Raw genomic sequence first — 25,753 nt, 5'->3', positions numbered from 1 at the left:
ATATCAATATGTACATCTATGTGATAACTTAAAACACTTTGTAGAGGATTTTTATTCATGTTATACTACACAAGTTGTCTTTCTTATACTTTGTGATAAATAAATGTAAGTCGTAATTTTGCTTCTAATTCATGTTAACCTTAGTTTACAGGTGTAAAATAAAGCGTCCACTCTAAATCTTAAGAAGTGACAAACGCAAAACGAATCCGCAGCACACCCACCGTTAAACGTGATCTTCTCATAGGAGAGCAGATCGAATATCTGCGTGTAGATGCGCAGCTGGTCGGCGGCGGCGCGGTCGCGCTCGGCCAGCACGCCCACCACGTCGCTGGCCGACTTGCGCGGGTGCGCGCACGCCGCCTCGTGCGCGCGCGCCTCGTGCGCCGGCCCGCGCCACCCGCACCCGATGCACGCGAACCGGCACCCCGTCAACCTTTCCACATGACTATATTACGCTCTATGCTCCACACCCACTTAGTTCTCGCATCCTTCCACTACACCGTCGACCTGACCACCACAAGAACCACCACCACGTTCTGATTTACTGGACGCAACCAGAACATACTTGTTTTGTTCCTTACTAGGAGTGTTCCAAGTTTTAATTTATTCACACACTAGCAAAATATAACAAAAGTTCTTTTCATGTGATAAAGCAATAGACATCTATATATACACACACAGCTTTCTAATGGTGAAAGAATTTTTAAAATCGGTCCAGTTGTTTTTGAGTTTATCCATTACAAACAAACAAACAAAAATACAAATTCTTCCTCTTTATGTAATATTAGTGTAGTCTAATGATAATTCCTACATCCATCATTCAAAACATAAACACAACAATGGAATGTCAATCGCCATACTGAAATTCCTTCTACACATACACTATAAGCTACATGTACAATAACAATTACACACATCGACATATTTTTCTCGTTTTTGACACGCTTTTATTAGTTTTTTATTTTTATTTTGTGACAGTGAAGCCCTCGACTACTATCTCGCCTGCTGGTAAGCGTAGATGTAGTCTAAGATGGAGCGCGCTTCCCTAGGAGGTACCTGTTCACTCTACTTTTGAAGATCCCCAGATTATACCCGTCAGGGAACACAGACTCAGGAAGCATGTTCCAGTCCCTTGCGGTTCGAATAAAGAATGTAGAGTCGAACCGCTTAGTCCGGGTACATGGAACAACCACCATAAACCGGTGCCTAGAGTCTGTGCGCCTCGACGACCGATGGAAGAATGCGGATGGAGGAATCAAGTTGTATAATTCCGCAGCGCACTCTCCAAAGTGTATCCGATAAAAGACCGATAGACTAGCCACTCTACGGCGATGAGCGAGGCTCTGTAGTCTTTTGCCTACCAGATCATCGTCGTTTATGGGCTTCTTAGCACGCCTCTCTAGCTTCTCATGTATGCTAATATATTTTTATTTTGTTAACCTCTTATTCAATTTTGATACATTTAAAATGTACAGATTAAATTATAAATTTAAACACTTGCCAAGGATCAGTATTATCATACTTTCATGATCTAATTATCCTGATTAAGATCTCCAAGATTCATTTAATTTCATCATGTATACTTTGTTGAAGATTCAATTTAGTTGATTCTATCATTAAAGCGTGCTCTTTAGTATATATATTTTTTTTTGGTAAACTACATAACACATTTATTTAACAATTATATTAAGAAATGTATATACTATATACTATTTACATACTATATATATATATACTATATATTTATAATACACATTGTACTGACATAGTCAAATTGTCTAAGTACCTAAATAAAAAGGAAAAAGGAAATTGTTAATTATATCTCAACTGCACTTACATTATTATATCTTGCTTTCTATTGGGATGGGTTTATATATCAGTCACTGAGATGGATTAACATTTTTTCCATAGACTTATTGCAATAACTCACCTGTCTTGTACAATCCCTAGGTTTTCCTATGCTTCATTAAAACACCAACGATATTTGTCAATATCTAACATACAAATATTTCAAACAAAAAATGATTATGGTGTATTTACATGACGCTTAATCACTTAATTGAGCATCAAAATAATCTCAAAAGAAACAATTATAAAGAAATTCAAATTTAATGTATATCTACAGTAATTGATCTGTGATATAAGTATAAATGCCACACAATTATTACAACAAATAAGTTTGGTTCGCATTATAGCATGTTATTAAGCTCTTAACTTGTATGTTAGTCAACCGGCCCTTCGTGTTAAGCAATCAACTATTACCAGATGGCGTACCACAATATTATATTACCATTTAATTAAATATGTTATGACACTGAGGCAGGAAAGCGAAGCCAACTACATCAACACTCATCAATCCTTCTCTCAGAGTAAATATAACTGTAATAAAATTGTAATACTCATGGTACGCCCCCGGACTATAATAATTGAACTCTGAGTGTTACTCGAGTGAGGGCGAAATACACAACGGCACACACCTGCGGTACCTACGACGCTTGTGTGCCGTGACCTCGGAGACGAGGTAGCTTCTTCTGAAGAAGGACAACAGGAAGCCATACACACTGGCCACAATGCGAACCAAACCACTGAGAGCCTTATGGGGTGCTATGTCCACCGTCAACTGGGTGAACTTGTACGGCCTGCGGGATAAAGCAGGGATCGAGTTTAACTGGCTTACTGAACCTGACATATCTTTTAGCTTTCACGAGAATTCCATACCAATTTATTGATATACATACGTCTTTGGGGAGCCTCAAAAAAAAGTAGGAGTAGTGTTATCCTTAACAACATTCAAATTATATAATAGACTTCACCATCAGAAGTAATCGCCAGAATGTGGTAAACGTTTTTGCTAGTCATGTAGAATGTTCCAAGTTTTAATTCAATTTAAATTAAAAAGAATATTATGTATGCGAAATAAATGATCAGAATTTCAGAAGTTAAGATGAGAATAAATCATCAGAGAGTGGGATATAAGTGTGATAATTTATTGAATAGGTAGTGGAGGTGAAACATGGTAAGTAATGTTTTATATTTCATTAACATACAGAATATATTTCACACTTTCCATAAAGATGTCTCTATTAATTTAAATAGAAACTAACATAAAGATCAATTTACCTATCTTCACAAGTCTTTTCTTCATGGTGCTGCAGCGAATGTCGCGGGAAGACTCGAGTGCAATGCTTGCACTCCGAGGGCAGTTCGGAGACCGTCTTCTCCACGGCCAGGTTTCTGGAGGCTGATGTCTTGGATATCTCGACCCGACAGTTGGGGCAAGTGGCGGACTCGTCGCGGAGACGCGCGTCAGCGAGCAGGTGCGTGAAGCAAGGGGCGCACATCAAGTGGCCATTACTACACTGTAAGATAAAACGCATTCAATATTCATGTATTGGTTGTTAATTAGAGGAATAAAGAACTTTTGTGTTGAATTTTTTTGAATATTTGTGTATTGCAAATCAAGAACTAAATAAATTATAAAATCAAATATGACTCCAAATATTTTATAACTATCACAAAAAAAATTAATAAAAGCAAATGCAGTGGTGTTGTTTAGTGTTTAGTGTTTATGTGAAGTAATGTGTTTCTTTCTACCTCGCCCCCATTTTTGAAGATCCTGAAATCAAACTATATATAAGTACTATTGCAATAGAACTATAACAATGTGTAAAACTGGCGGATAGATTTGTTATACTATATTGACTTGAGTTTTCATAAATTTAGTATTATTATTTTCATTACTAATGTATTCATTGCAACAATAAGATAAGAGATAGAGAGAGGTAATAATTAATATTTACTACCACAAGAGCAAATGTACTTCTGAAACTATTAATTGATTTTTAATGATCTTTAGTTAATTTATGATGTGATGATTATGATATCATGAAGGGATGGGAATATCTAAGGAAACTCAATAAAGAACGAACTATATATCTGAAACATTTCTTTATTGGTGTAAAATTTCTGCAACAATACATGCTTACATTATTTTTATGAGATCATACAGACTAGAATTAGCTTATTCTATAACACAATATATGTAACTTAAAGTTTATTAATCTATAACATCGTATACAGAAATCTAGGTCAATTTCGAAGACAATGTTTAAAAATACGGCGATAAAACGTACATTCGATCGACATGACAAGACTGAATACCGCTTACATACAACTTATTCATTTATATTACGACATATTCGTAACTTTACCAAATATGAATTGCGTAGGAAGTGCTCTTTGTAACTTTAAACATGTTTCGTAATAATAAAAATATAAAAAAAAAACAGCTGATATTCGCGAGTAATAAATATCAGCTGTTTTGGAATACCTGATAAACGGCAGCAGGAGGCAGGTCCAGGCAAACTGCGCAACACAGAATGCCTCCCAGCCTATGTTCTAACTTCTCAGATGGCTCTTCATCGAAGGCGGTCTTACGCTTTTTAGGCGAAGGCCCTTCGTCTTCTTTAATGTCGGTTATGACAGAAGTTTCACTAGATGTTGGAATTGGGTCACTTTCGGTAGCCTCGGACATATTTTCGAACAGACACAACGAAACCTATCACGACTGTAGCTACTGCGTCAAAAAACAAATAGATATAAACAATCACAGACGAACAAAGGTTTGTTGTGTTGATAAAATCCCCCCCTCACCTAGCTGTCACTGTCAGATGTCGGCTGTCGATCTACTTCTAATCGAGGTAGAGTTGAGGATTGCAACTGAATATTTTTAACGTCTTATATTTTTAATTACTTCTTTCGTGGAACAGTAAAACTTCGCTTAAAATCAAATCAAATGTCCTTAAGCTAAATTATTGCAATAGTATAATAGTATTAAAATATATAAAATCCCTGATCTACTGCATTACTAATAGTGTAGTTTAATAAAATTTATGTTAAATTGAGCATCTAATCTTTGCTTTTCCATTTCAAATAGCGAAAATTTGTTTAGTCTAAATTATTATTAGTTTAATAAGTTGTGACACTCCAGTATACCATAAAGAGTTGATAGGCTTTTGATATACTTATTTATTATGGACACAATTTTTTCATAAACTTTTTAACATACTATTATAAATTCAAATTTAGTACTTTTATTTAATAAGAATCATTTTATCCTATAAAAGTGGAAAAAAAGAAATAAAACAACATTTTTGTCTTAAAGCTATTATTGATTTTTTTTTATTCATCATCATCGAAATTACTATGATTCAGAGTCAACACATTGCCACATGCTTTTAAATCAAATTTTTGGTTTCTTGTTAATAGATCCAAAAGCTGAAATTACTGTCCCTTTGGTTCCCGTCACATTGCTGGTGAGGGGCTGCTGTAGAAGACCAGGCTGCTTGATAGCTGGCTTTGCTGCTACGTTTGGAGCTGCCTGATCCCACTTGGACTTCCTTTTCTTTTCATCGTCACTTTCTGGCTTCTTCCCAGATATAAAGTCTATTTTTGATTTTTCCTTCCTTTCTTTTTCTCGCCTGTCCATTTCCACTTTCTGAACTCTTGCTAATTCATCATAATAAGACTCCTTTCCCCACCTGAGTGGGTCATAGATCTCTGGGGGGTAATTAGTATCTAACTCATTTATATCACAAAATTGAATTAATTTTTCATATATACTTGGATTTCTAAAATTTTTTTTGTCTTGAATGATTTTATTCATATCTAAACCTTCTGTTAGCATTCTATTGTAGAACTTAGCAATTGTTTCCTGCAGCTCTTTTGGACATTTTCCAGCAGGTTCAGGGGGTATGGTGACACCATCTTGTGAATCGTCAGCATCTGAGCGGAGTACCGCATCATCAGTGTCAGTTTCCATAGACAACCTCCTCATGTCGTCTTGGCTTTCAGCCGTTGGTGACATCTGGTCCTCATCTGATACGATTGTATCGTCGACGTATGACACTAGCCTTCTTTTAGGAGAAGGGGGAGCAGATGAATTCTTTATAGTTTCATCAACCACTTTCGGGCTTGGTTCTGCCTGTGTGACTTTGGTATCTTCTTTTTCGGGAGTTTGCTGCCCATCTTCCATATCTTCTTCACCTTCTGAATCTGTGTAAGTGGCTGTGAGAGAGGCTAAAGCTTGTGAGGCCATGGTTGCTTTTTAAATACAGATCTTCAATCGATATTATATTTTATGTATTCTGAATGTATGCAAGTATATTCATTTGAAATATATTTTTTAACTCACAAATTAAAAACAGTCAGTAAAATAAAAACAGTAGATACAAACATTGGTTATGCCACAAACGTGAATTGTTTTTGTGAAACGTCAACTGTCATACTGTCACTGTTTCACTATAATGAATGACACCTAGTGGCCTACTCTATGTTACGAACATGAATTATTTCACCGGACATATTACTTATCTGTGATTTTAGCAAAGACATATTTTTTCTGTGAAATTATGCTAGTTGTGTATGTTGAATTATCCTACTAATATTGTTGTTACTCTTTTATGCAAAAACTACTGAACTGATTACAATGAAATTTGGTACGTAGCTAGCTGGACAACTGGAATAACATATATGCAACTTTTTATTCCGATATTCCTACGGGATACGGACTTACGCGGGTGAAACCGTGGGGTGCAGCTAGTATAATGTAATATGTATAATATAATATAATATAATAATAAACTGTTGTATTTGTATTTTAGATTACGTTCACTATTTAGTACAAGCATTCCACTAGCTTCTGCTTTCGCCTTTAGCAAAAAAAAACCTAAATATAATTTTTTCTTTTATTTTTAAATATCTGTCCAATGACGTCTTATTTTAATTATAACATGTAGCCTACCCATATGTTTACTTATCGGTCTATTACCATATAAAATCATTTCAATAGCTACTGGGTTTGGTTTTTACAGGACTGACGCACATGCAAACAGAAGAAAAAAACTAATGAATGTATAAAATATCCATGTTATATAGCAATTTCTCTTTTTAAATAAAATTTAATGTACGGAAATGTTTTTTTTTACTGTTTTAATGTTGTATAGATTTTTAAATATTTTGTAAACAATGTTCTGTCCTTTGGTTTTAACTTGAAATGGATTGCGGATTATTGACAAAATATGTTTCTGTCATTCCATCATACGTCAAAGAAGTGACGTTTTGAATCTGCTGATGGGGACGGGGAGTAGAGTAGAAATTATAAATGTAAATTGCATTAAAATAATTGGTGAAGTGTTCAATGTTCATGACTGCCTGCATTCAATGTAACATGAACTTATAACAGGCACATATTGCCACGGTTTTTATTTGGTTGGAGTACGAATACATAGGAATATAATGGCGACGCAACCAAGTGACAACACTGAATTTCCTCCAGAAATTATTCAGAAGCCGTTGGCATTAATCGGTCTCTCCGGATTAGATATTGTAAATAATGCAATTCATAAAGCAATATGGGACGCGTTTTCCAACAACCGCCGCCCTGATCGTGCCTCTGTTAGATTTAAAATACTCAATAATACCTTTGAGTTTCCAGTCGTGAAGCCTAAGAGAAATTCATATGAATGGTACATACCGAAAGGGATTTTGAAGAAGAATTGGATAATAAAGCGAATTTCATTAATACCTGCTGTAATTGTAATATTCTATGACATGGAGTGGAATGATCCACAATGGAATGAGAAAATTATAGAATGTGCGTCGAGAGTGCAGTCGATTCGAGCTGCTGTGGAAGGGCACGCAACTCGGGTTGCTGTAGTGGTTGTACAAAGTGGACTATCCCCTCCTCCATCTGAATACATGCTGGGAGCAGAGAGGGCGCAGGCTCTATGTTCTGCATGTGAAATACAATCTAAGTCATTATTTGTCCTACCCCACAGTGACCATCTCATGGGATATATTATAAGGTTAGAGAATGCATTCTATGATATTGCACAAAATTATTATCATCATGAGACAAAAAATATTAAACAGCATAGAGACCATCTAAATAAGACAACACACCAATACTTGTTTGTGCGTCATCAATTCAAACTTGGATTCTTGAATGAAATGAAGCAGGACTTCAGTACCGCCAATAAACATTACATGCATGCATATAACAATTTATTGGAAACTAGGCAGGTTGACACCAATATCCATGAAATAAGAACAGTAGCTGGTTATCTTAATTACAAATTGTGCAAATTATTATTTACCTTAAATCTACCCAGAGATGCCATAACTCAGCTCAAGAACCATATTGAAAGATACAAAAGCAGAATAGGGCCTACTGAGCTCTTATTTGAACATTATGCATGGATTGCAAGACAATACAGTGCCTTTGGAGAGCTATTTGATGAGGCAATCAGAGCTGGTCTCCCTGCCATACAGACACAACACCCTGGCTTCTACTTTCAGTATGCAGCTCAATTTACTGTTAAGAGGCGGCAGGCAATGAGGTCAGTCTGCTGTGAAGCATTGCAGTATCCACCCCCACCAGACCCCATGGAAGGTATTGTCGAATTTTATGGTCAAAGACCTTGGAGACCTGGGAGGTTAAGTGCTGACCCACATGATCCACAAAAAGAACAAGCAGCTGTTCTAGCTCTACAGTACAATGAAAGAATATTCAATCACTCAGCAATGATTATAAGTTTCTTAGGTTGTGCAATTTCACAATTTAAAACATTCCATTCGCCTAGGATGAGGAAGCAGTTGGTTGTGGAAATGGCCAATGAATATTACTACTGTACTGATTATGGGAAGGCTTTAACATTGCTCACCCATATGCTATGGGATTATAGAAGAGAGAAATGGTGGTTTCTTGCATCACATGTGCTAAATAGAGCATTACAGTGTGCCTATCTGTCTGCTAAGATACAGGATTATGTCCAACTCTCAATTGAAGCACTATCCAAATACATCCTGGTACCAAATAATGACAGGGACAGGATTTATAGAAACATAATGTCTGTCTTAAATTTGAACATTCCCTCCCCAGAGCCCGATCTCCCAGCTCCTTCTCAAAGCAAAGCTTTAGAAATGTGGCAGAGTGTAATAGAAAAAGAGCCTCTTACAATAACTATTGATATGGCAAATATTTCCAGCTTTATAGAAGTCAAAACAAAATTCCAACAACCAAAGTACAGAATGGATGAATTGGTTGAAGTTGAAATCTTTGTGAGATTAACTTATAATGTCACTCTTCAAATAAGAGAAGCTTATCTAACAATCTCCAGCAATACAGAAACAATTGAAATACCAGTCACTAAGGAAGGCATAGTAAACTTTGAGCTTGCAGAAGGTAAAGTTCATAAATTTTTGTGCCAATTTAAATCAAACCCACAAGATAGCGGTTCAGAATTACATATTAAAAATGTCTCATTCATTTTGGATTCAGATAGAAAGAGAAGGATCATTATGAACTTTAAAATAGAAGAGAATAAAGCAACAACATTTGTGCATCCAGAACTGTTACATTTCATTCTAAGCCCAAAAACTGATTATGAATTTGACTGCATTGTGCCCTTAACATCAGCTTCTATAGTATCAAGAGAGTGTAGACTCTCAATGGGTGTTTTGAATAATGTGCCTGCTCTGCAAGGAGAATGGTTTCCCACAACTTTCACAATCACTAATGATGAAGAGTGTGCAGTGTCTGACATGACAATTACACTCAATCTTCTAAGCTCACCAGATAACCCTAACCCTGAATCTGTAACAGATCTTAGTCTCAGAAGAGGGGAACCTCAAACACAGCCCTTAAAAATGCAAGTTGGCAATGTTGACAAGTCTAGCAGTTTCTCTAGTACATTTTACATCAAAACCAATAAAACTGCAACCACAACAGTTCAAATTAAAGTGTCATACTTCATCAATCTCAATGAAACTCCAAGATTAGAATGTGTTAAAGACTTTACAACCAAAATATCAGTAATAAAGCCCTTTGAAGTTACTGCTAATTTCTTAGATTTAAATTTCAAACCAATAACAAAATGCTTTGTAGATGATGCTTTCATAGTTATGCCTCAAATAAAGATTTTAAGTCCTTGGGCTTTGCAAATACTAGACACAGAATTGGAAACAGTAGAGTCATTTAGGCATTGTGATGAGGAATCAGTATCATGTATTAAAAACCTAGAAGTAGCTGAGAAAGATGTAGCATCCGATGCTGTTTGTATACAAGCTGTACATAAACCTAAAGATCCACCAATTAGAATTGGTTTGTACAATATCAAATGGAAAAGAAAAAGTGACACAGATGCTCCCTGTGTCATGAGTAGCACTGCACTACCTGGCTTGCAAATAGATGATTGCCCAATATCTGTGGAGGTTAGCTATCCAGAAACAGTGCAATTGCAAACTAGTGTGCCTTTGAAATGCATTTTGATTGGAAATACAAATGTACCAGTCCGATTGAGCCTTGCAGTGGAGGGAACAGACTCGTACATGTTTTCTGGATACAAAAAATTCACCATTACAGTTCCACCTAAAGAAAAAGTTGAATTGTGCTACAATATTCATCCTCTTGTAGCTGGAAATACAACTCCGCCTAGATTAAAAGCCACTTTACTTGGAGACACTTCCAGACAAGAAGTTGTTAAAGAAATGTTTGAAAAGAATTTTCCACAAACCATATTTGTTATGCCTAAGTACAATAAGTGAATTGTATTGTTATATAGATATTCAGATTTATTGAGATTTGTAAATAGTGTTTGAACAAATTATGTAATTATATTGTAGTTACCTTGTAATTATTATAATAAAATAAAGTCAGTTATTGTTAAAAGGTGTTTACATTGAAAATTAATAAAATGCAATATTATGAAATACAACTTTATTACAAGTATACAATTTAATCTTTACGAAGCTCAAATTTCTCCTCCTGAATGCCATTTGCAGTAATGATGAGAATGTAGATACAATCACCAGTATAGATATCTCTCTCAGCAGCACTTATAAATACATCCTTCAGGAGTGCTAAAGCTTTCTCTCGGGGCAATGGAGCTTCAGTAACATTTTGCATATTTTTTAGTCCAATTTGGTTATCCAACAGAGGTTGTAGCTGTGCCCCTGCAGAGCCTCCCGCTCGGTAGTTAGACCGCTCGCAGTGTCCAATTGGATCATAACTGTACACACAGCCTTTTCCTTCACCATCAATGCCAGCTAAGACATTGGAGACATAATATGGGAAGAAACGTTTGTAATACAACATTGTTGACAGCATTTGTGCGACGGCAGGCGTTGTCATTGCTTTGTTGTGTTCATGCTCATACATCTGCATACGCGCTTGAAGGAGTCTCGTGAGGGTGAGAGTATCGCACCAACAACCCGTAGCACCGAGTACGGTTTTATCAGAGAGCTTAAAAAGCTTCTTTTGTTCTCTTGTGTAGATCGAAAATCCAGTACTGAGTCGTGTATCAGCTCCAATTACAGCATAATCCTCACCGGCGATGGCTACAACGCTACCACCGTTGTCTGCATATGGTTCGAAGTGCACCTTTTTTGCTCCAGGTAAAGCATATTCAGGGAAATTTTCATTTAAACTCATCATTTCGAATTCACTAGTGTGGACGTCTTCAAAGTTTTACTTTTAAATGAACTGGCTGTGGTTGATGATAAGCACAATTTAACAATACAGAATTGAGAATGACAAGCCAAAGTTGACTTCAGTGTTACCAACCTCAAAGAACTAAAAAACAACAACTCGACTAAAAAAAAACAGTAGAAAGCGGTAGGTAAAGAAAAAAAGGCTAATTTCATAATTTTGCTCATATAATTAAATAATAAACAACTTTTTTAGTTACTAGAACTCACATAAATTGATATATTTATAATCACAGCAACATAAAAGAAAGTAAAATTATTTTTCAGTTTCATTTTCAATTGCCTCATCTTCAATATTTTCACACTCATTTTTATTTTTAAAATCATACATGTTTTTGTTGAATTTCTTCATGTGTTTTTCTGTAGCTTCAAATGAATAGCAATCAGTTATTTCGGATTTAGTGTGTAATACTCCTTTAATAGTTGTAGTCGATATTCTATTGCGTAGTTTGGTTTTCATTATATTTATAGTAGAAAATAACCGTTCCACAGCGGCGCTGCTATGGGGTAGACACAAAAGCTTTTTTTACTTCACCCGCTTTAGCTGCAATTTTTATATCTTGTGAATTGGAACCTGAGGTAAACATTGATGTCAGTTTTTGTTGTTTTTGTAACTTCAAACTATTCTTCGCGTTTAATTTTTAGTTTTATAGAATTGAAATGCTTTATAAATGAGAAATTTTGAAAGAATAGAAAAAATTTGATTATCGAAAAATGTTTGCATAGTAGTGTATTAGGTGGCGCTGAACGCGAAAAACAGTAGAAAATAGGAATGAAACAGAAAACATGGTCATCGATGTGAAAACAGCAAATCTACTGTTAAAACAGTAGGGTTGGTAACACTGGTTGACTTTGAGTTAGAATCATTATTGCCATAATATACATAGAGTATGTAGCAAAGAGTAGTATAATAATACGGTATGTAGTATATTTAGGTAAGTCAGTTTTGATTTCAATATTTCTATGTGAGTAGTGACTGTATACAAATAAAATTAAACTCTAGTAAATCACTCATAAGTACAAGTCATGCTTTAAACGTATTTTATTAAGAAAAAAAAAATATCTCCGATTGCACTGTAGAGTACTTGTTATTTTGTGCTGTAAAGGTACTTTATACTACCAGTATATAAGTGTATAATCTATGCTTTATACTTTAAAAAGGACACGTCATATTTGTCAAATGTCAACAACAAATACGTCAAAGCAGTAGATTTCTCCTCCGTTTTGCATATAAAAGTATAATTGAACATTATAATTAAGAAACATGACTTCATTAGCTTCAGTAATTCCAAAACTATACCAAGAGTACTCTACGAAAACTCCAAAGAAACTGAAAATTATAGATGCTTATCTATTATACGTTTTCCTGACCGGTGTGATACAATTCGTTTATTGTTGTCTCGTCGGCACTTTTCCCTTTAACTCCTTTTTAAGTGGTTTTATATCGTGTGTAAGCTCATTTGTCCTCGGTGGTAAGTAGATCGTTTTGTATGTACGTATATTTTTTTAAATAAAATCCTATCAGATTTACTAATACAAGGTTATGTTTTTACAGTGTGTTTACGGTTACAAGTTAATCCTGAAAATAAAAACGAATTTTCCGGTCTGAGTGCCGAGCGGGGCTTCGCCGATTTCATTTTTGCCCATCTAGTTCTACATATAGTTGTGATGAACTTCATTGGGTAAATTCATATTTTAATTTTAAGAATTTCTTATGTGTAATAAATTTCAATTTGAATGAGTTTTGCAATAAATATGTATGTAATTTATTGTAATAAATGAAGTACTGTTCATATTATTGTTTTTGTGTTTCTCACTAAAGTGATCATCACATCCATTATTAATGAAAGTTTCATCCAATAATGTGGCGAGGGTTTAGGCGTCGCAACAAAACAGCGAAATGCGCGGATTGGAATTCCGCTTCATGATCGATTTATATCCGTTTAAAATTATTCAAATTAATTAAAAAAGAATCCATTTGTACATATATTCTTATATTTCCTGGACATAGGAAATACTGGCAAGAATGCTATTCAAAAACACATGACTAAAATGTACTTCCTCTTATAGTATACGTTTTAGAATTCACCTGCACTAGTTGGACATTTTCTTCTATACCCTGATTCTTGTAAAACAGGCAATTCAAATACAATTATTGATTCAGACTTATATATAGTCCATCCCATTAATATTATAAATGCAAATGTAATTCTGTCAGTCATCTTCACGCCTAAACTATTAAATCGCTTTGATTGAAAATGGTACAAAAATGAAACTGAAACTTGGGAATGGAAGAATTGTCCAGAAAAATGAAATAATTCACAATAAAGACATAAAATAAAAATACACAAATTTCATTTATTTTATTTAATTCTGACTAGTGTTCAAATTTATAGTAATTACACATAACAGTTCTACTCCGAAACTGTAAAACTTGTCGCAAAAATGTAACAAACAAAAAGTAAATAGTATAATCATTAATGTAAGTACAGTCGTAAAAATATTACATGAGTATAAATACTAAACTAATTTAACGTTGTGGGATCTAAAATAAAGCAATATTATAATTATTATGTGCTATTATGAGTACATATAGAGTTGTATGATAAATTTAATGTTGCCTACACACTTATTAAAAATATGATGAAAAGATATAGGGCCAAAACACTGACCTGTGGATGACTCATTCTCACAATAGCTACACATATAAAAATACTCTGAAGTTTACATCGATATATCTACATAGCTATCACTAATGACCACGCTTCTTCACATCCTCGATCTCCGAGTTTTTGTGTATTATTTGACATAACAGTAATCGAACGTTTTCATACAAGTGGTAAATAGAATAACGCCGAGATATTAACAGTTTCGTAGAAACATTGTCTGAAAATTTAAAGCATAAAGCAACCATAGACATGAATTAATCAAAAAATAAAATCAAAATTATCCAGTGTCACATAGTATAATCAATCAGTATCAATACAGCATTACGGTATGTTTTAGTAATTATACTGATACAGAATCGAAAAATACTTATATAAAATAAAGGAACAAACTTTGAAATATGGGATATCATAAATGTGGGTGAAAAAAAGGTTGACAATTATCATATTACAATCATCTAAAAATCACAATGGAGCAATACAATTGATATTCAAGTCTATACTTGTATTATAGGAGATTCAAGTCTTACTAGGATTATATTGGCAAAATATAATCTTATTCAATTTCATCTCATTAATATCGGCTTAAATCTGTATTGCTATAAACAAAAAAATTGAAAGAATTTGTAGTTTTATAATATCGGGAGATCACACACACTAACATTCCCGAATGTCACAAATATCTGCAATCACTGGTGGTGATTATCATACTTCAATTATTTGTAAAAATCCGACGTAGCTAGCGATATTTATAAATGTAACCGTACAACTAGGATAAGAGTACTAAGAATATTCGTACCAAACACGCAGACACTCCAAACGCCAAACCATTTAAGCTCGCACCGAGTTTAAAGCCCCTGCGTCTCGGGTACTTGTAACTATACAAATACAATCAGCCTCGAAACTACTTAAGGTACACACAAATTTATATTACGTAGTTCTCACATCCAGAGACACACAGGCGGCAAGATACTTTATATATATATATATATACGCCCTATTTATAATTACCAATAGGGTAAATTTATTACGAACATTACGGTACGACTGAATATATAATTATTTAAAACACACATGTAAATATATACTTCATTAACGCGTATATGTATAACCGCCGTACAGACAGACAAACTCGTCAAATGATGATTAAATAATATATATGTAATAACTATTATACATTGTATCGGTTAATATTATAATTACTCAATTATATTTATAGGTGAAAAAAAAGTGCCAAAAACCTATTATTTGTGCGGAGAAAGACTATCGTTGTCTTTAAATTTTGCCTTTTAAGTGTTCTTTAAATAAAAAAATATAGAAAGTAATCATTACCTACTGACAGTATACCTATATAGTATATACTGATATAAATGTTAGCTTAGTGTGTGTATAATAGTGTAGCTGTGTAAGATAAATTACAAATTTATGATACACAAGTTACGTTTACAAGAGTTACATTCTGGTATAATTAAATAATTTAGTATCCTGATATTTTAAATATCTACCGTGTGTAGATAATATTTACAAACTAATGCGTCTGAGATCATATTACCATATTATTAAAGGCATACTTTTGTTGATAATTTAAACTGTAGGACGATTAAAAATAATTACTCGTAAATGACTAAAAAGTGTATGGATCAAAATGTAGATTTTTTTTTTTCGCACACAAGTACACGAAAATATTTATGGTAATTTTAAATTAAGATATTTACCATATATTTAAAACGTTTAAATGGTTATTGTGTATTTACAAATTTTGTTTTGAGTTATCACTCCTCTCCATACTTCTTGGACGGCCCCACATATATCTGATTCAACAACGACATCACTACTTGACTTGTGGTTTTTCCCATCTACCTCAGTTTTTTAAAGGATGCGGTTATTACAGGGGACACTAAGTCTACTTCACACGTTTTGTATCCGAATCTAACCTTTATTAGAGCGAAGGGAAAGAATCGAATACGCCAATTGTCCCTCCGCGTGAACGTTGACACCTGTCACTGTCACTGTCACTGTCACTGTCAAACCGTACACTCGCACTTGGCTTCAGTCCCGCGCGGGGTGCGCGGGCGCGGCGCGGGGGCTGCGCGCGCGCCGCTCGAGCGCCGTGCTGGCGACGCGCGTCATTATGTGCCGGAACACTCAGCTGCGCGGCCACTCGTCCGCCCGCCCGGGCCCGGGACCGTGACCGTGGCCGTGGCCGTGGCCGTGGCTCGGGTGCGTGTGGTCGCTGGGCGCGTCCCGCGATATCTTCTCGAGGTACTTCTGGCGGGCGGCCGCGATGAGCTGCTGCTTGCGCTTGCGCAGCAGGACCTCGCGCTCCGACGCGCTCTGGGAGAACTCCACTTGGATGGGCTCTTGGAGTGTCGCGCTGGAGAGTGTTATCACGGTTTCATTAGGATGTAAATATATAACGATTTGTATATAATTATGATATAAAAACCGAATAAATGTAATGCGTCTAGTATGTAATACTGACCCATCGTGAGCGCCGCTGCCGAGCGTCGAGTCGGTGGACGAGACGGAGGGGCTCGCTTCCGTCTCACTCTCGTTGTCCGTCGCCGTCTCGTTCACTGCAATCGAATTTTGGCTATTATAATGACGTGTTCAGCACAGGATTCAGTTATTTAATATCAATGTAAGTCTAATCGCCGAAAGTGATGAATGATCGTATTCAGGTTTATTTTAGTTATTTATCTTTGAACTAGTTATTAGCCGCGGCTTCGCACGCGTTAATTTAGAGTAGTTTATTAGATGCCGTTATACATATAAACGTTCCTCTTGAAGCATCTCTATCTATTAAAAAAAGCTTAAAGATAGCTTTAAAGATTTAAGCATACATAGGGACATGGGGACAGAGAAAGAGATTTTGTTGTATAGTACTACAGTATACAGTATACTACGTAGTGATAGAGTGGCGTGTCCGGCGGGCGCGGGGTACCTGCGGGGGCGGGGGCGGGGGCGGGGGCGAGGCGGCCGTCGAGGATGTTCTCGATGGTGAGGTGCGGCGAGCGCGTGCGCAGCAGGTCGGCGCGCAGCCGCGCCGCGCCCACCTGCGGGAACACGGCCGACACCTGCGCACGCGGCACACGCAACTATGTAACACGACTTGGACAATTTGTAGCAGGCTAATTATACAATAAACGTTTTTAAACTAAAACTTGTAAAGAAAGACATAAAATAATACATTTTTAATATTTATTCATTTGAAATACGAATGAAACGAGAGTGAAATTTCATAAGAAAATTTGAAACAGAGTAAAATAATTTAATCATACGAGAAAACAGTAAAAAAGAATACGAGATAAGAATCTATTTCAAGCCCTACACATAACCTTATAACACAAAAAATAGATATAGTAACAATACAATAAGCGAAATACTGTCTCACCTGAGCAAGCATAGCGTCCAAGTGTGGGGTGGCGCTCTCAGCCGCACCCGCGGGCTCGGGGCTGGGGGGCGCCGGGGTCGGGCTGGTAGCGGCGGGGGCCGCGGGGCTTGCGGGGGTTGTGGGAGTCGTGGGGGTCGCGGGGGTCGCGGGCGGCAGGTCGGCGCGCACGCGCGTCACCTCCACTGAGAAACTCGGCAGCCACGACACGTAGCGGGAACCTGCAAAGTTATATAAAAAGGATACTTAAATATCTGTGATAACAAAATGTAATTTCAAGTAAGAGGATATGATTTCACAGAATTCGAGAATAAATTAATCACAATTAATTAATAAATAAAAATTTATGACACAGAGAAAGTTGAATTTGCATTCCGTAGTAAAAACATGTTCATCAAACAATAGAATAGAAGCAGTGCGCCCGTATCCACATCACATCTTTGAGTACAACCCGCACAAATTCTAACAGCAAACACACACAGAAAACTCGAGCATATAAACGGGAATTCTAAATATATAAATAGATTTGGAGAATGCCATTCCCGAGCAGCCCCCGGCCCCCGGCCCCCGGCCGCACCTAGCAGCTCGGCGAGCAGGCAGCGCAGCACGAGCAGCGCGCCCAGCGCGAGCCCCACGCACACCGCCACGCCCGTGCACACGCGCGCGACCATCTACACAACCTTACTGTGCTTGTGTGTGTCACCCTTTGTGCGTGTGTGTATGTGTGTGTGTGTTAATATTTCAACAGTTGTGTTTGATACATTTTTGCGACAGTACACGTTTTACTATAGTATTATTGTTATAGATTACACTGTCATGTCATGCAGATTGCCGCTGACAGTGACGGACGGATGATAATATTATGATTATTCTATTCTAGGTTTTAGGTAGAGGTTTTATATGTTATGCGCTATATATTTAGTGTCAGAGCTGAATTTAAGCATTCCAAAGTTATTGCGAATAGGAGGGTAGATGTATTATTGCAGTTTTTATCTACTAATATCTATTTCCCATGAACGACATTATACGAAACAGTTTATGAACAAAGGTGAAACATTGACATTGAATTAAGCACCCAACTAATTAACGATACAAGAATTTCGACGATAAAATACAAAACAATGAATATTGAAACAAGTGAAATGACAACGCAGTAGCTCGAGCCGCGGTGAGTCACATCCGCGGCGTCAACTGACTCGCATTCACACACGCAAATAAAACACATACTCATGTATAGATTTATATTTTTTTTCCTACAAAATATCTACAAAAAGACGGTAAAGTGGGTGAGTGATAAACAGAAAAAAGCTCACCGTCGAAGTGAAACAGGTGGTTCGCGTTGTTGGCGTCGTTGCCGATCTGCGTGAGCGGGTTGAGCGGGTTGAGCGGGTTGAGCGGGTTGAGCGGCGTGAGCGGCGCGAGCGGGCTGAGCGGCGCGCGCGCGGGCTGCGCGGAGAGCGCGCGCCGGCACGTCGGGCACGACGCGTCCTGCTGCACCCAGCGGCACAGGCACGAGCTGCGCGCAACATCGCCACACTCACACTTTAACTCTTGCTCTAACTTTAACTCTAACACATACTTAAACTCTAACATTTATTTATTCAGTTAGACGCCTTGTAAAAGCACTTTTAAATCGTTATAACACAGTTGTAACATTTACCACCGGTCTACATTGAAGAGAAGGCAAGAAAGGCAAGAAGGCAAGGAAAATCTGCATTACATCTTATACACTAGAGCACTGGATATCTGATTGTCAATTATTATAACATCTCTATTATCATTTTATCAGTGTGGAAGTAGCTCTGTGAGTTTGTCTTTCCTTCAAGTCAAACAACTGATATTATTAATTCCTTTTATACGCGGGCGAAACGCTAGTTCAAAAGAAATGAAACTGAGAAGTAAACTGTCATAGGAACTGCCGACAAAAATGGACCTTATATTAAAAAGGATAAAATTCAAAGACAAATCTCTATAATCTTAAATGTGATATGATTTAACAAGAAAAAGATAGAGAGAGAGAGAGAGAGAGCTCACTTGTGAAAGAGATGCGCGCAGGGCAGCTTGCGCGCCTCCTTCATGGGCTCCCAGCAGATGGCGCAGTTGTCCTGGTTCTTCGCCACCTCCTCCGGGCTCGCCATCGGGTAGCTGAATGCATCAACATCAACACTATACTTCAAATACCATACTATCAACTTAAATATCAAACTAAATAATAAATTTATACTGGTTTTAACCTTTTACTACAATATACGATATTGTTAAGAAACACGCTTTTATGACAGAATCAATTAAATTGATCCACTTACCCTTATTCAGAGTACATTATTATACATAAGGATATATACATACTTATACATAAGGATTATAGCTCATTCTAGCGATCTGGACAAAGATAAACCCATGAAATTATTGTATTGTCGCCGATCTTTCCTAAGTGTTAAATCTATTCGTTTTAAGTGGGTCAAAATCTAGTCTGAAGGAGTCGGTTACATATCTATACTAATATTATAAAGCTGAAGAGTTCTTTTGTTTGTTTGTTTGTTTGTTTGTTTGAACGCACTAATCTCTAGAACTACTGGTCCGATTTGAAGAATTCTTTCAGTGTTAGATAGCCCATTTATTGAGGAAGGCTATAGGCTATAAACGTACTACGGGCGAAGCCGGGGCGGATCGCTAGTAAAGTATAAACATACAGGTGAAGCCAACAAAAGCGTGTTAAAAAATACCACATTGATCTAAATGAAACCCAGATAAAATGAGTACGTATTCTAGCACGATCTGTCCATTATAATCAACTGCAGATGCGCTAATGTGGGAAGACATTAATGCAAACTGATGAAGATTCGATCTTAATTGTGATTCAATTACTATGACATTGAGGTCAATTGATTGTATTCATTGTACATTTCACAGATTATCCGCTCGTTTTGTACAAATGTACTCGCCCTTTGGTTAATTGTTATCATAATTATCGGTTATCATATCATAAATAGTCGAGTGATGTGATCGAAGGTTTTATTCCATTTTGAACTTCGAATGGAAAATAGTTGACAATTTGTCTCCGTGTTGTTTTGCGTTTATGAATGGAATTCTATGACTCCTCTTCGGTTCATAAACTTTAACATGTAAACATATAAATTTTATCAAAATATCACATTAATAAATTGATTTTTGATAAATCACAAAAACAAATAAGGAAAAAGACAGATGAGGTTTTGTTTCTTTTCGATTTAACTTTTAGGTTGATATAAATTGTTTTTCTTTTTATTTCTTTAATTCAAGTTTTTGGTTCACAACAGTAACAGATTATTGTGGGAGTCGAGCATGCTTCGGCACGAATTGGGCCAGCTCGCGCCGGGGAAGTACCACACCCCCACAGAAAACCGGCGTGAAATAATAGCTTGCTATTGTGTTTCGTACGGTGAGTGGGGGAGCCGGAGGCTTATTTCCTTCTCCTCGTCCTTCCCGGTCGATCCCTTCTTTCCAGACATCAATCCTTTTCTTACTCCTTATCCCTTAAAAGCGGGCAGCGCATTCACAGAGGTATGAGCTTCTGCGAATGTTCATGGGCGGTGGTGATCGTTTACCATCAGGCGAACCACCAGCTCAGTTGCCCGCTATGACATAAAAAAAACATAATTTTTTTGCAAAATATTATTTAAATTAGCGTTTAAAAAACACCGTGGCACAGAGGCTTTACTCTAACCCTTTAATTATCATTTGAGGGCACGTGAACGGATAAGACACTCTATCTGCACAGCATTTGGCCAAATAAAACATAATATTGACTTTGCAACCAAACAAGGCACTTTTCAGTTTTCATGTATCTGTAAATGCTTCATTGTTAAAATTGTTCCCTTTTGCATACGATTATTTAAATGAGCGTTTATAAATAATCATATCGATATGATAAATAATAAATAAGAATGAACGGAAGGAAGTGTTCGAAATTGTTTATTCATTGGGTGACCTGTTCGGCTAGCTAATAACACGATGTTTTAATAGGTTCCAATTTTTCTGGTCAATGAACCGTAACTCCTGATAATTCCATAAATTATTCTAATTTTTTAATATTAGAAAATTTAAAGTTGGTATGTTTGGATATTTATTATGTACTAGCGGTCCGCCTCGGCTTCGCCCGTTGTACATATATAGCCTGTAGCCTTCCTTAATAAATGGGCTGTCTAACATTGAAAGAATTTTTGGACTAAAAGTTCCTGAGAGTTGAAAGAGCGTTCAAACAAACTCTTCAGCTTTATAATATTAGTATGGATTAATCAATGAGGTCGAGAAAATAACTCACGTTTCGTACACATTTTAAATAAATTAAATTTTGGACCCGGTTTAAAATGGACAAAATTTTCGTTGTCCTAAATAACACTCTGTGGCATTACACGGTGAATAAGTAAAAGTTTAAAAAAATATTGAGAGTAATAAATTAAAGACTGTTCATTTTATTTCATGAATATGAAACACTAGCTGCGCCCCGCGGTTTCACCCGCGTAAGTCCGTATCCCGTAGGAATATCGGAATAAAAAGTTGCCTATGTGTTAATTCAGTTCTCCAGGTATCTACTTATAAAATTTAATTACATTCGGTTCAGTCATTTTTGCGTGAAAGAGTAACAAAGCCTATATGTTATTCCAGTTATCCAGCTGTCTACGTACCAAATTTCATGGCAATTGGTTCAGTAGTTATTACGTGAAAGAGTAACAAACATCCATACATACATACAAACTTTCGCATTTATAATATTAATAGGATATAGCTGTAACATATATAAGTGAAGTTACCAGAGACGCGTCGAAAATAACGGAAATAATTGTAAAAAAACATTTCGATATAAAGTGTGACGGGTCGTGCCCCCCATTATGCGGTCTTTGAATCAATTTTGTATACTTATTTATTTAAAAAAATGTTAATCTGTGTGAATATTATTTGGCTTTCGATGAAAGGTCAATTAGCTGGTGTCTCTTGGTGTTTAATTAAACGGTGGATGACGGTAACAACAGGAACATATCAATAAAAATCAGCGGAAAATTAATGCTCATGCACTATATTTACAAACAGGATTCACTCTCTATTTATTGAACTTATGAATATTGAGATATCGTATTGCATTGCGGTATGATAGAAAAAAACGTATTAAATAAAATAAAAAAAATATATCCAACGTAAAACTATCTTCACATCATTTCATACACATACTGTATGTATGATGTATGTTGTATGATTATGATGACTGCTATACGACGGATCTTTGATATTTAATGTCTACGGTCGTTGTGACAGCGGACAAGATGATTCCAAGAGTGGAACTGAATTATAATCATTTTATATTAATTCGATGTGATTTCAGAGGGATTGTTATTTCTTTATTTATATGGTCGTATACATCGCCATTCCTCAGTAAATGGGCTATCTAACACTGAAAGAATTTTCAAATCGGACCAGTAGTTCCTGAGATTAGTGCGTTCAAACAAACAAACAAACTCTTCAGCTTTATAATATTAGTATAGATTTTTATTAAAATTTGCAACTTTCTTTTTATTTGGTGTGGTACATAAAATTGTTAAATAAATAAATAACAATAAACAAATAAAGAAGTTCCGTATCTATGAACAATGAAACGGTATCGATGACGTGTCGACAGGACGACGCGGCGAGACAACACGCAACATAGTACGACGTTAATTGGTCGGCGGCGGGACAGCGCGGGGGGCGCCATTGTGTCCACTCACATAATATACAACTGGTTCTAAGTGGAGCTGTGTTCGTTTTTATTTCATAATAATAATTTTTTATGAGATTTCTTTAGAATAGAAAAATTTTTATCGCGAGGCGGGATTATAAATATAAATGGAAGGTTTAAATGGGGTAAACACGCACGAGGCACTAGCTTTCGTGTTAAAAAAAAGAATCATCAAAATCGGTTCACTCAGTAAAAAGTAAAGCAACAAAAAAAATACAGTCGATTTAACAAAATCCTTTGTCAAGGCGATTAAAAATATTTCCACCCATTCCCAGGGGTCTAGGTTTCCAGCCGGGCCAGGCTCGTACCTTCGATATAGCGTTTGGAGCACCCTCGAGCCATTGTGCGCGAACTGGGCCGCCCGCAGTGCTTCGATACCGTTTTCACTTCAAAGTGCTACACTGAACTACGCGTATAGCCCGTGTGATATATAGTTTTTTAAATAAATTCAGTAAAGACACAATTTACAACCCTTACTGATATTATCAAAGGGAAAGTGTGTTTGTTTGTTCGTCTTTCTTTCGCGTCACAATTGAGCTAAACATCACATCAAAATTACATGTATTGGCTCGGTTGCAATGTGAACGAAAGACGAAAAAAAAAACACATTTTCATATATATAATAAAAGTAAGGTTTACAAAAACATGTTTACATACTATGAATTTCGTTTAGTTTCGGAAGAGATGGGATTAGATGTAATAATTATGTAATATCTTTTTATTGACATCTAGATATCGAAATCTTTATTATCCGGTCGTGTTTTTAAAAAACATGTTTCTTTTATTATAATGAAAAATAAATTATTAATTTTATTTACATTAAAACACGCGATCACGTGACCTATAAATAACCTATGTAGCAGCCATCGCTTGACCTCTACGATCCTCATAAAATGTACATTTATAAATGCAAAAACAAAAAGAAAACACTTACACTTTTATTGTCAAGTATATTAATAACTAACTGACTATTAATAATTGACTTCACCCTATAGATAGTGTTAATTTTAATATACAAGCAATTAAGTTTTTTAAAGAGCGGGTATTTTCATATCTTATACCTTTAAACGAGCAATTCTTGTATATATATATATATATAATTGGAATCTCGGAATCGGCTAAAACGATTTTCATGAAATTTAGTATACAGGGGGTTTCGGGGGCGATAAATCGATCTAGCTAGGATTTTTTTTTAGAAAATGTCATGTTCGTGTTTTATTCGTGTTTTTTTTGACATCTATTGGTGAATAATAATACTATTTTGCTTCGTATATAGCTGGACAACTGAAATAATGTCATATTCGTGTTTTATTGGTGTTTTTTTTCCTGACATCTATTGGTGAATAATAATACTATTTTGCTTCGTAGATAGCTGGACAACTGAAATAACACATAGGCACTTTTTATACCGATATTCCTACGGGATACGGTTACGCAGCACGCTTACGCGGTTTCAACCGCGGGTCACAGCTAGTTTCTATAATAAGCGTGACGCTTTCGCTTCGCTTCGCTTCGTTTTACATATTATATACATGTAGCAGAGTGCGTTCTACTATACCCATCCATTAGTACGAGGACGCGAGTGTTTTGTGTTTGGCGCTCAGTTTGGTCTGGGCGAATTCATGTCCTTTGCATTTGTATGTGTGGCGTATTAAGCGCGAGTGTGTATAACGTGACGCGTGTGCGTGTGTGTGTGTGTGGGTGCACTCACTTGCGGCTCATGTGGTCGGCGAGCGCGGTGTAGAGGCGGTGGCGGCGCAGGCGCGCGAGCAGCGCGTGCAGCAGGTGCCGCAGCTGCATGAGCAGCACGAGCGACGCCATCGACACCATCGCGTTGCTGTGCACCACCATGTGCCCCACGTGCGCCGTCTCCAGCACCAGCGACAGCGACTGCGCGCACAGACACCCCACAAATTAATTACCGACCGATGGACCGTGGGACCGATGTGATCGCTGTTTCGAATCCGATTCGAAGGATTAAATGTGCGGACAACTATAGTTTTTCGTGTTTGGCGTGTGAACACCAAAAATCCCACTCAAATTATACAATCGACATCATTTCTGTTTTGCTTATCACATCCATCTCGTGACAATTTATTAACTCAAAAAGTTCTAAACTCATATTAGAAAGTGTCAAAGAAGAATACGATTTTTTTTTAAATTGACATAGAAGAAAAACTATTGTCGTCCGCACATTTAATTATAGGAAACAGATGCAAGATGATTGATGGACGTAACACGTGTAATTTAAATTCTACAAATAGATTTAATGAGACGACAGAGTGAGAAAAAAGATAAATTAGTTTCAGTAACTATAACTATACTTAGTCTGGCCATAGATACTGTTACACTTAATTATAAAAAAATATTACATTTGAATTTCGAATCTGTCATTTT

The 25,753-nt window shown here is 36.4% G+C and overlaps 6 protein-coding genes across 8 annotated transcripts in view; 2 read left to right on the top strand and 4 right to left on the bottom strand.

Annotated features, from left to right (window-relative positions):
• LOC119831690 (cysteine and histidine-rich protein 1 homolog) overlaps positions 1-4,658 on the bottom strand; it is a 7,520-nt gene extending 2,862 nt beyond the window's left edge. Inside the window, exons 1-4 of one of the 3 annotated variants that reach the window (XM_038355146.1) lie at positions 4,331-4,658; positions 3,121-3,359; positions 2,478-2,639; positions 222-433 (exon numbers count right to left, since the gene is read on the bottom strand). In XM_038355146.1, the coding sequence (XP_038211074.1) occupies positions 222-433; positions 2,478-2,639; positions 3,121-3,359; positions 4,331-4,534 (817 nt within the window). In that variant the 5' untranslated portion in view covers positions 4,535-4,658. Of the gene's footprint in view, positions 1-221; positions 446-2,477; positions 2,640-3,120; positions 3,360-4,330 lie in introns of all 3 variants that reach the window. The other 2 variants (XM_038355147.1, XM_038355148.1) reach the window with 2 other exon arrangements.
• Positions 4,659-5,150: 492 nt separating this feature from the next.
• Positions 5,151-6,297, bottom strand: LOC119832021 (SAP30-binding protein). Its single transcript, XM_038355606.1, has one exon. The coding sequence runs from the start codon at positions 6,095-6,097 to the stop codon at positions 5,243-5,245; it is 855 nt and encodes a 284-aa protein (XP_038211534.1). The 5' UTR covers positions 6,098-6,297; the 3' UTR covers positions 5,151-5,242.
• Positions 6,298-7,108: 811 nt separating this feature from the next.
• LOC119831629 (trafficking protein particle complex subunit 11) lies at positions 7,109-10,717 on the top strand. Its single transcript, XM_038355060.1, has one exon. It carries the CDS (start codon positions 7,297-7,299, stop codon positions 10,603-10,605), a length of 3,309 nt encoding a protein of 1,102 aa, XP_038210988.1. The 5' UTR covers positions 7,109-7,296; the 3' UTR covers positions 10,606-10,717.
• A 45-nt stretch (positions 10,718-10,762) lies between these two features.
• LOC119831630 (proteasome subunit beta type-1) lies at positions 10,763-11,608 on the bottom strand. The gene has a single exon (XM_038355061.1). The coding sequence runs from the start codon at positions 11,492-11,494 to the stop codon at positions 10,796-10,798; it is 699 nt and encodes a 232-aa protein (XP_038210989.1). The 5' UTR covers positions 11,495-11,608; the 3' UTR covers positions 10,763-10,795.
• Positions 11,609-12,716: 1,108 nt separating this feature from the next.
• On the top strand, positions 12,717-13,340 carry LOC119831706 (dolichyl-diphosphooligosaccharide--protein glycosyltransferase subunit DAD1). The gene is made up of 2 exons (XM_038355179.1): positions 12,717-13,019; positions 13,103-13,340. The coding sequence occupies exons 1-2, from the start codon at positions 12,812-12,814 to the stop codon at positions 13,231-13,233; spliced, it is 339 nt and encodes a 112-aa protein (XP_038211107.1). The 5' UTR covers positions 12,717-12,811; the 3' UTR covers positions 13,234-13,340.
• Positions 13,341-13,899: 559 nt separating this feature from the next.
• Positions 13,900-25,753, bottom strand: part of LOC119831778 (E3 ubiquitin-protein ligase AMFR-like) — a 37,282-nt gene continuing 25,428 nt past the window's right edge. Inside the window, exons 5-11 of the mRNA XM_038355279.1 lie at positions 25,068-25,246; positions 19,639-19,749; positions 18,918-19,120; positions 17,608-17,825; positions 17,172-17,290; positions 16,696-16,791; positions 13,900-16,587 (exon numbers count right to left, since the gene is read on the bottom strand). Of these exons, the coding sequence (XP_038211207.1) occupies positions 16,359-16,587; positions 16,696-16,791; positions 17,172-17,290; positions 17,608-17,825; positions 18,918-19,120; positions 19,639-19,749; positions 25,068-25,246 (1,155 nt within the window). The 3' untranslated portion in view covers positions 13,900-16,358. The remainder of the gene's footprint in view (positions 16,588-16,695; positions 16,792-17,171; positions 17,291-17,607; positions 17,826-18,917; positions 19,121-19,638; positions 19,750-25,067; positions 25,247-25,753) is intronic.

Source organism: Zerene cesonia, chromosome 14, assembly GCF_012273895.1.
Source record: "Zerene cesonia ecotype Mississippi chromosome 14, Zerene_cesonia_1.1, whole genome shotgun sequence".
NCBI classification, from domain to species: Eukaryota; Metazoa; Arthropoda; class Insecta; order Lepidoptera; family Pieridae; genus Zerene; species Zerene cesonia.
This window is presented reverse-complemented; position numbering and strand designations above follow the sequence as displayed.

Coding starts and splice junctions, on each gene's coding strand:
- LOC119832021 (XM_038355606.1), bottom strand. CDS start 6,097: ATGGCCTCACAAGCTTTAGCCTCTCTCACAGCCACTTACACAGATTCA.
- LOC119831629 (XM_038355060.1), top strand. CDS start 7,297: ATGGCGACGCAACCAAGTGACAACACTGAATTTCCTCCAGAAATTATT.
- LOC119831630 (XM_038355061.1), bottom strand. CDS start 11,494: ATGATGAGTTTAAATGAAAATTTCCCTGAATATGCTTTACCTGGAGCA.
- LOC119831706 (XM_038355179.1), top strand. CDS start 12,812: ATGACTTCATTAGCTTCAGTAATTCCAAAACTATACCAAGAGTACTCT. Junction 13,020..13,102: donor AAGCTCATTTGTCCTCGGTG/GTAAGTAGATCG, acceptor ATGTTTTTACAG/TGTGTTTACGGTTACAAGTT.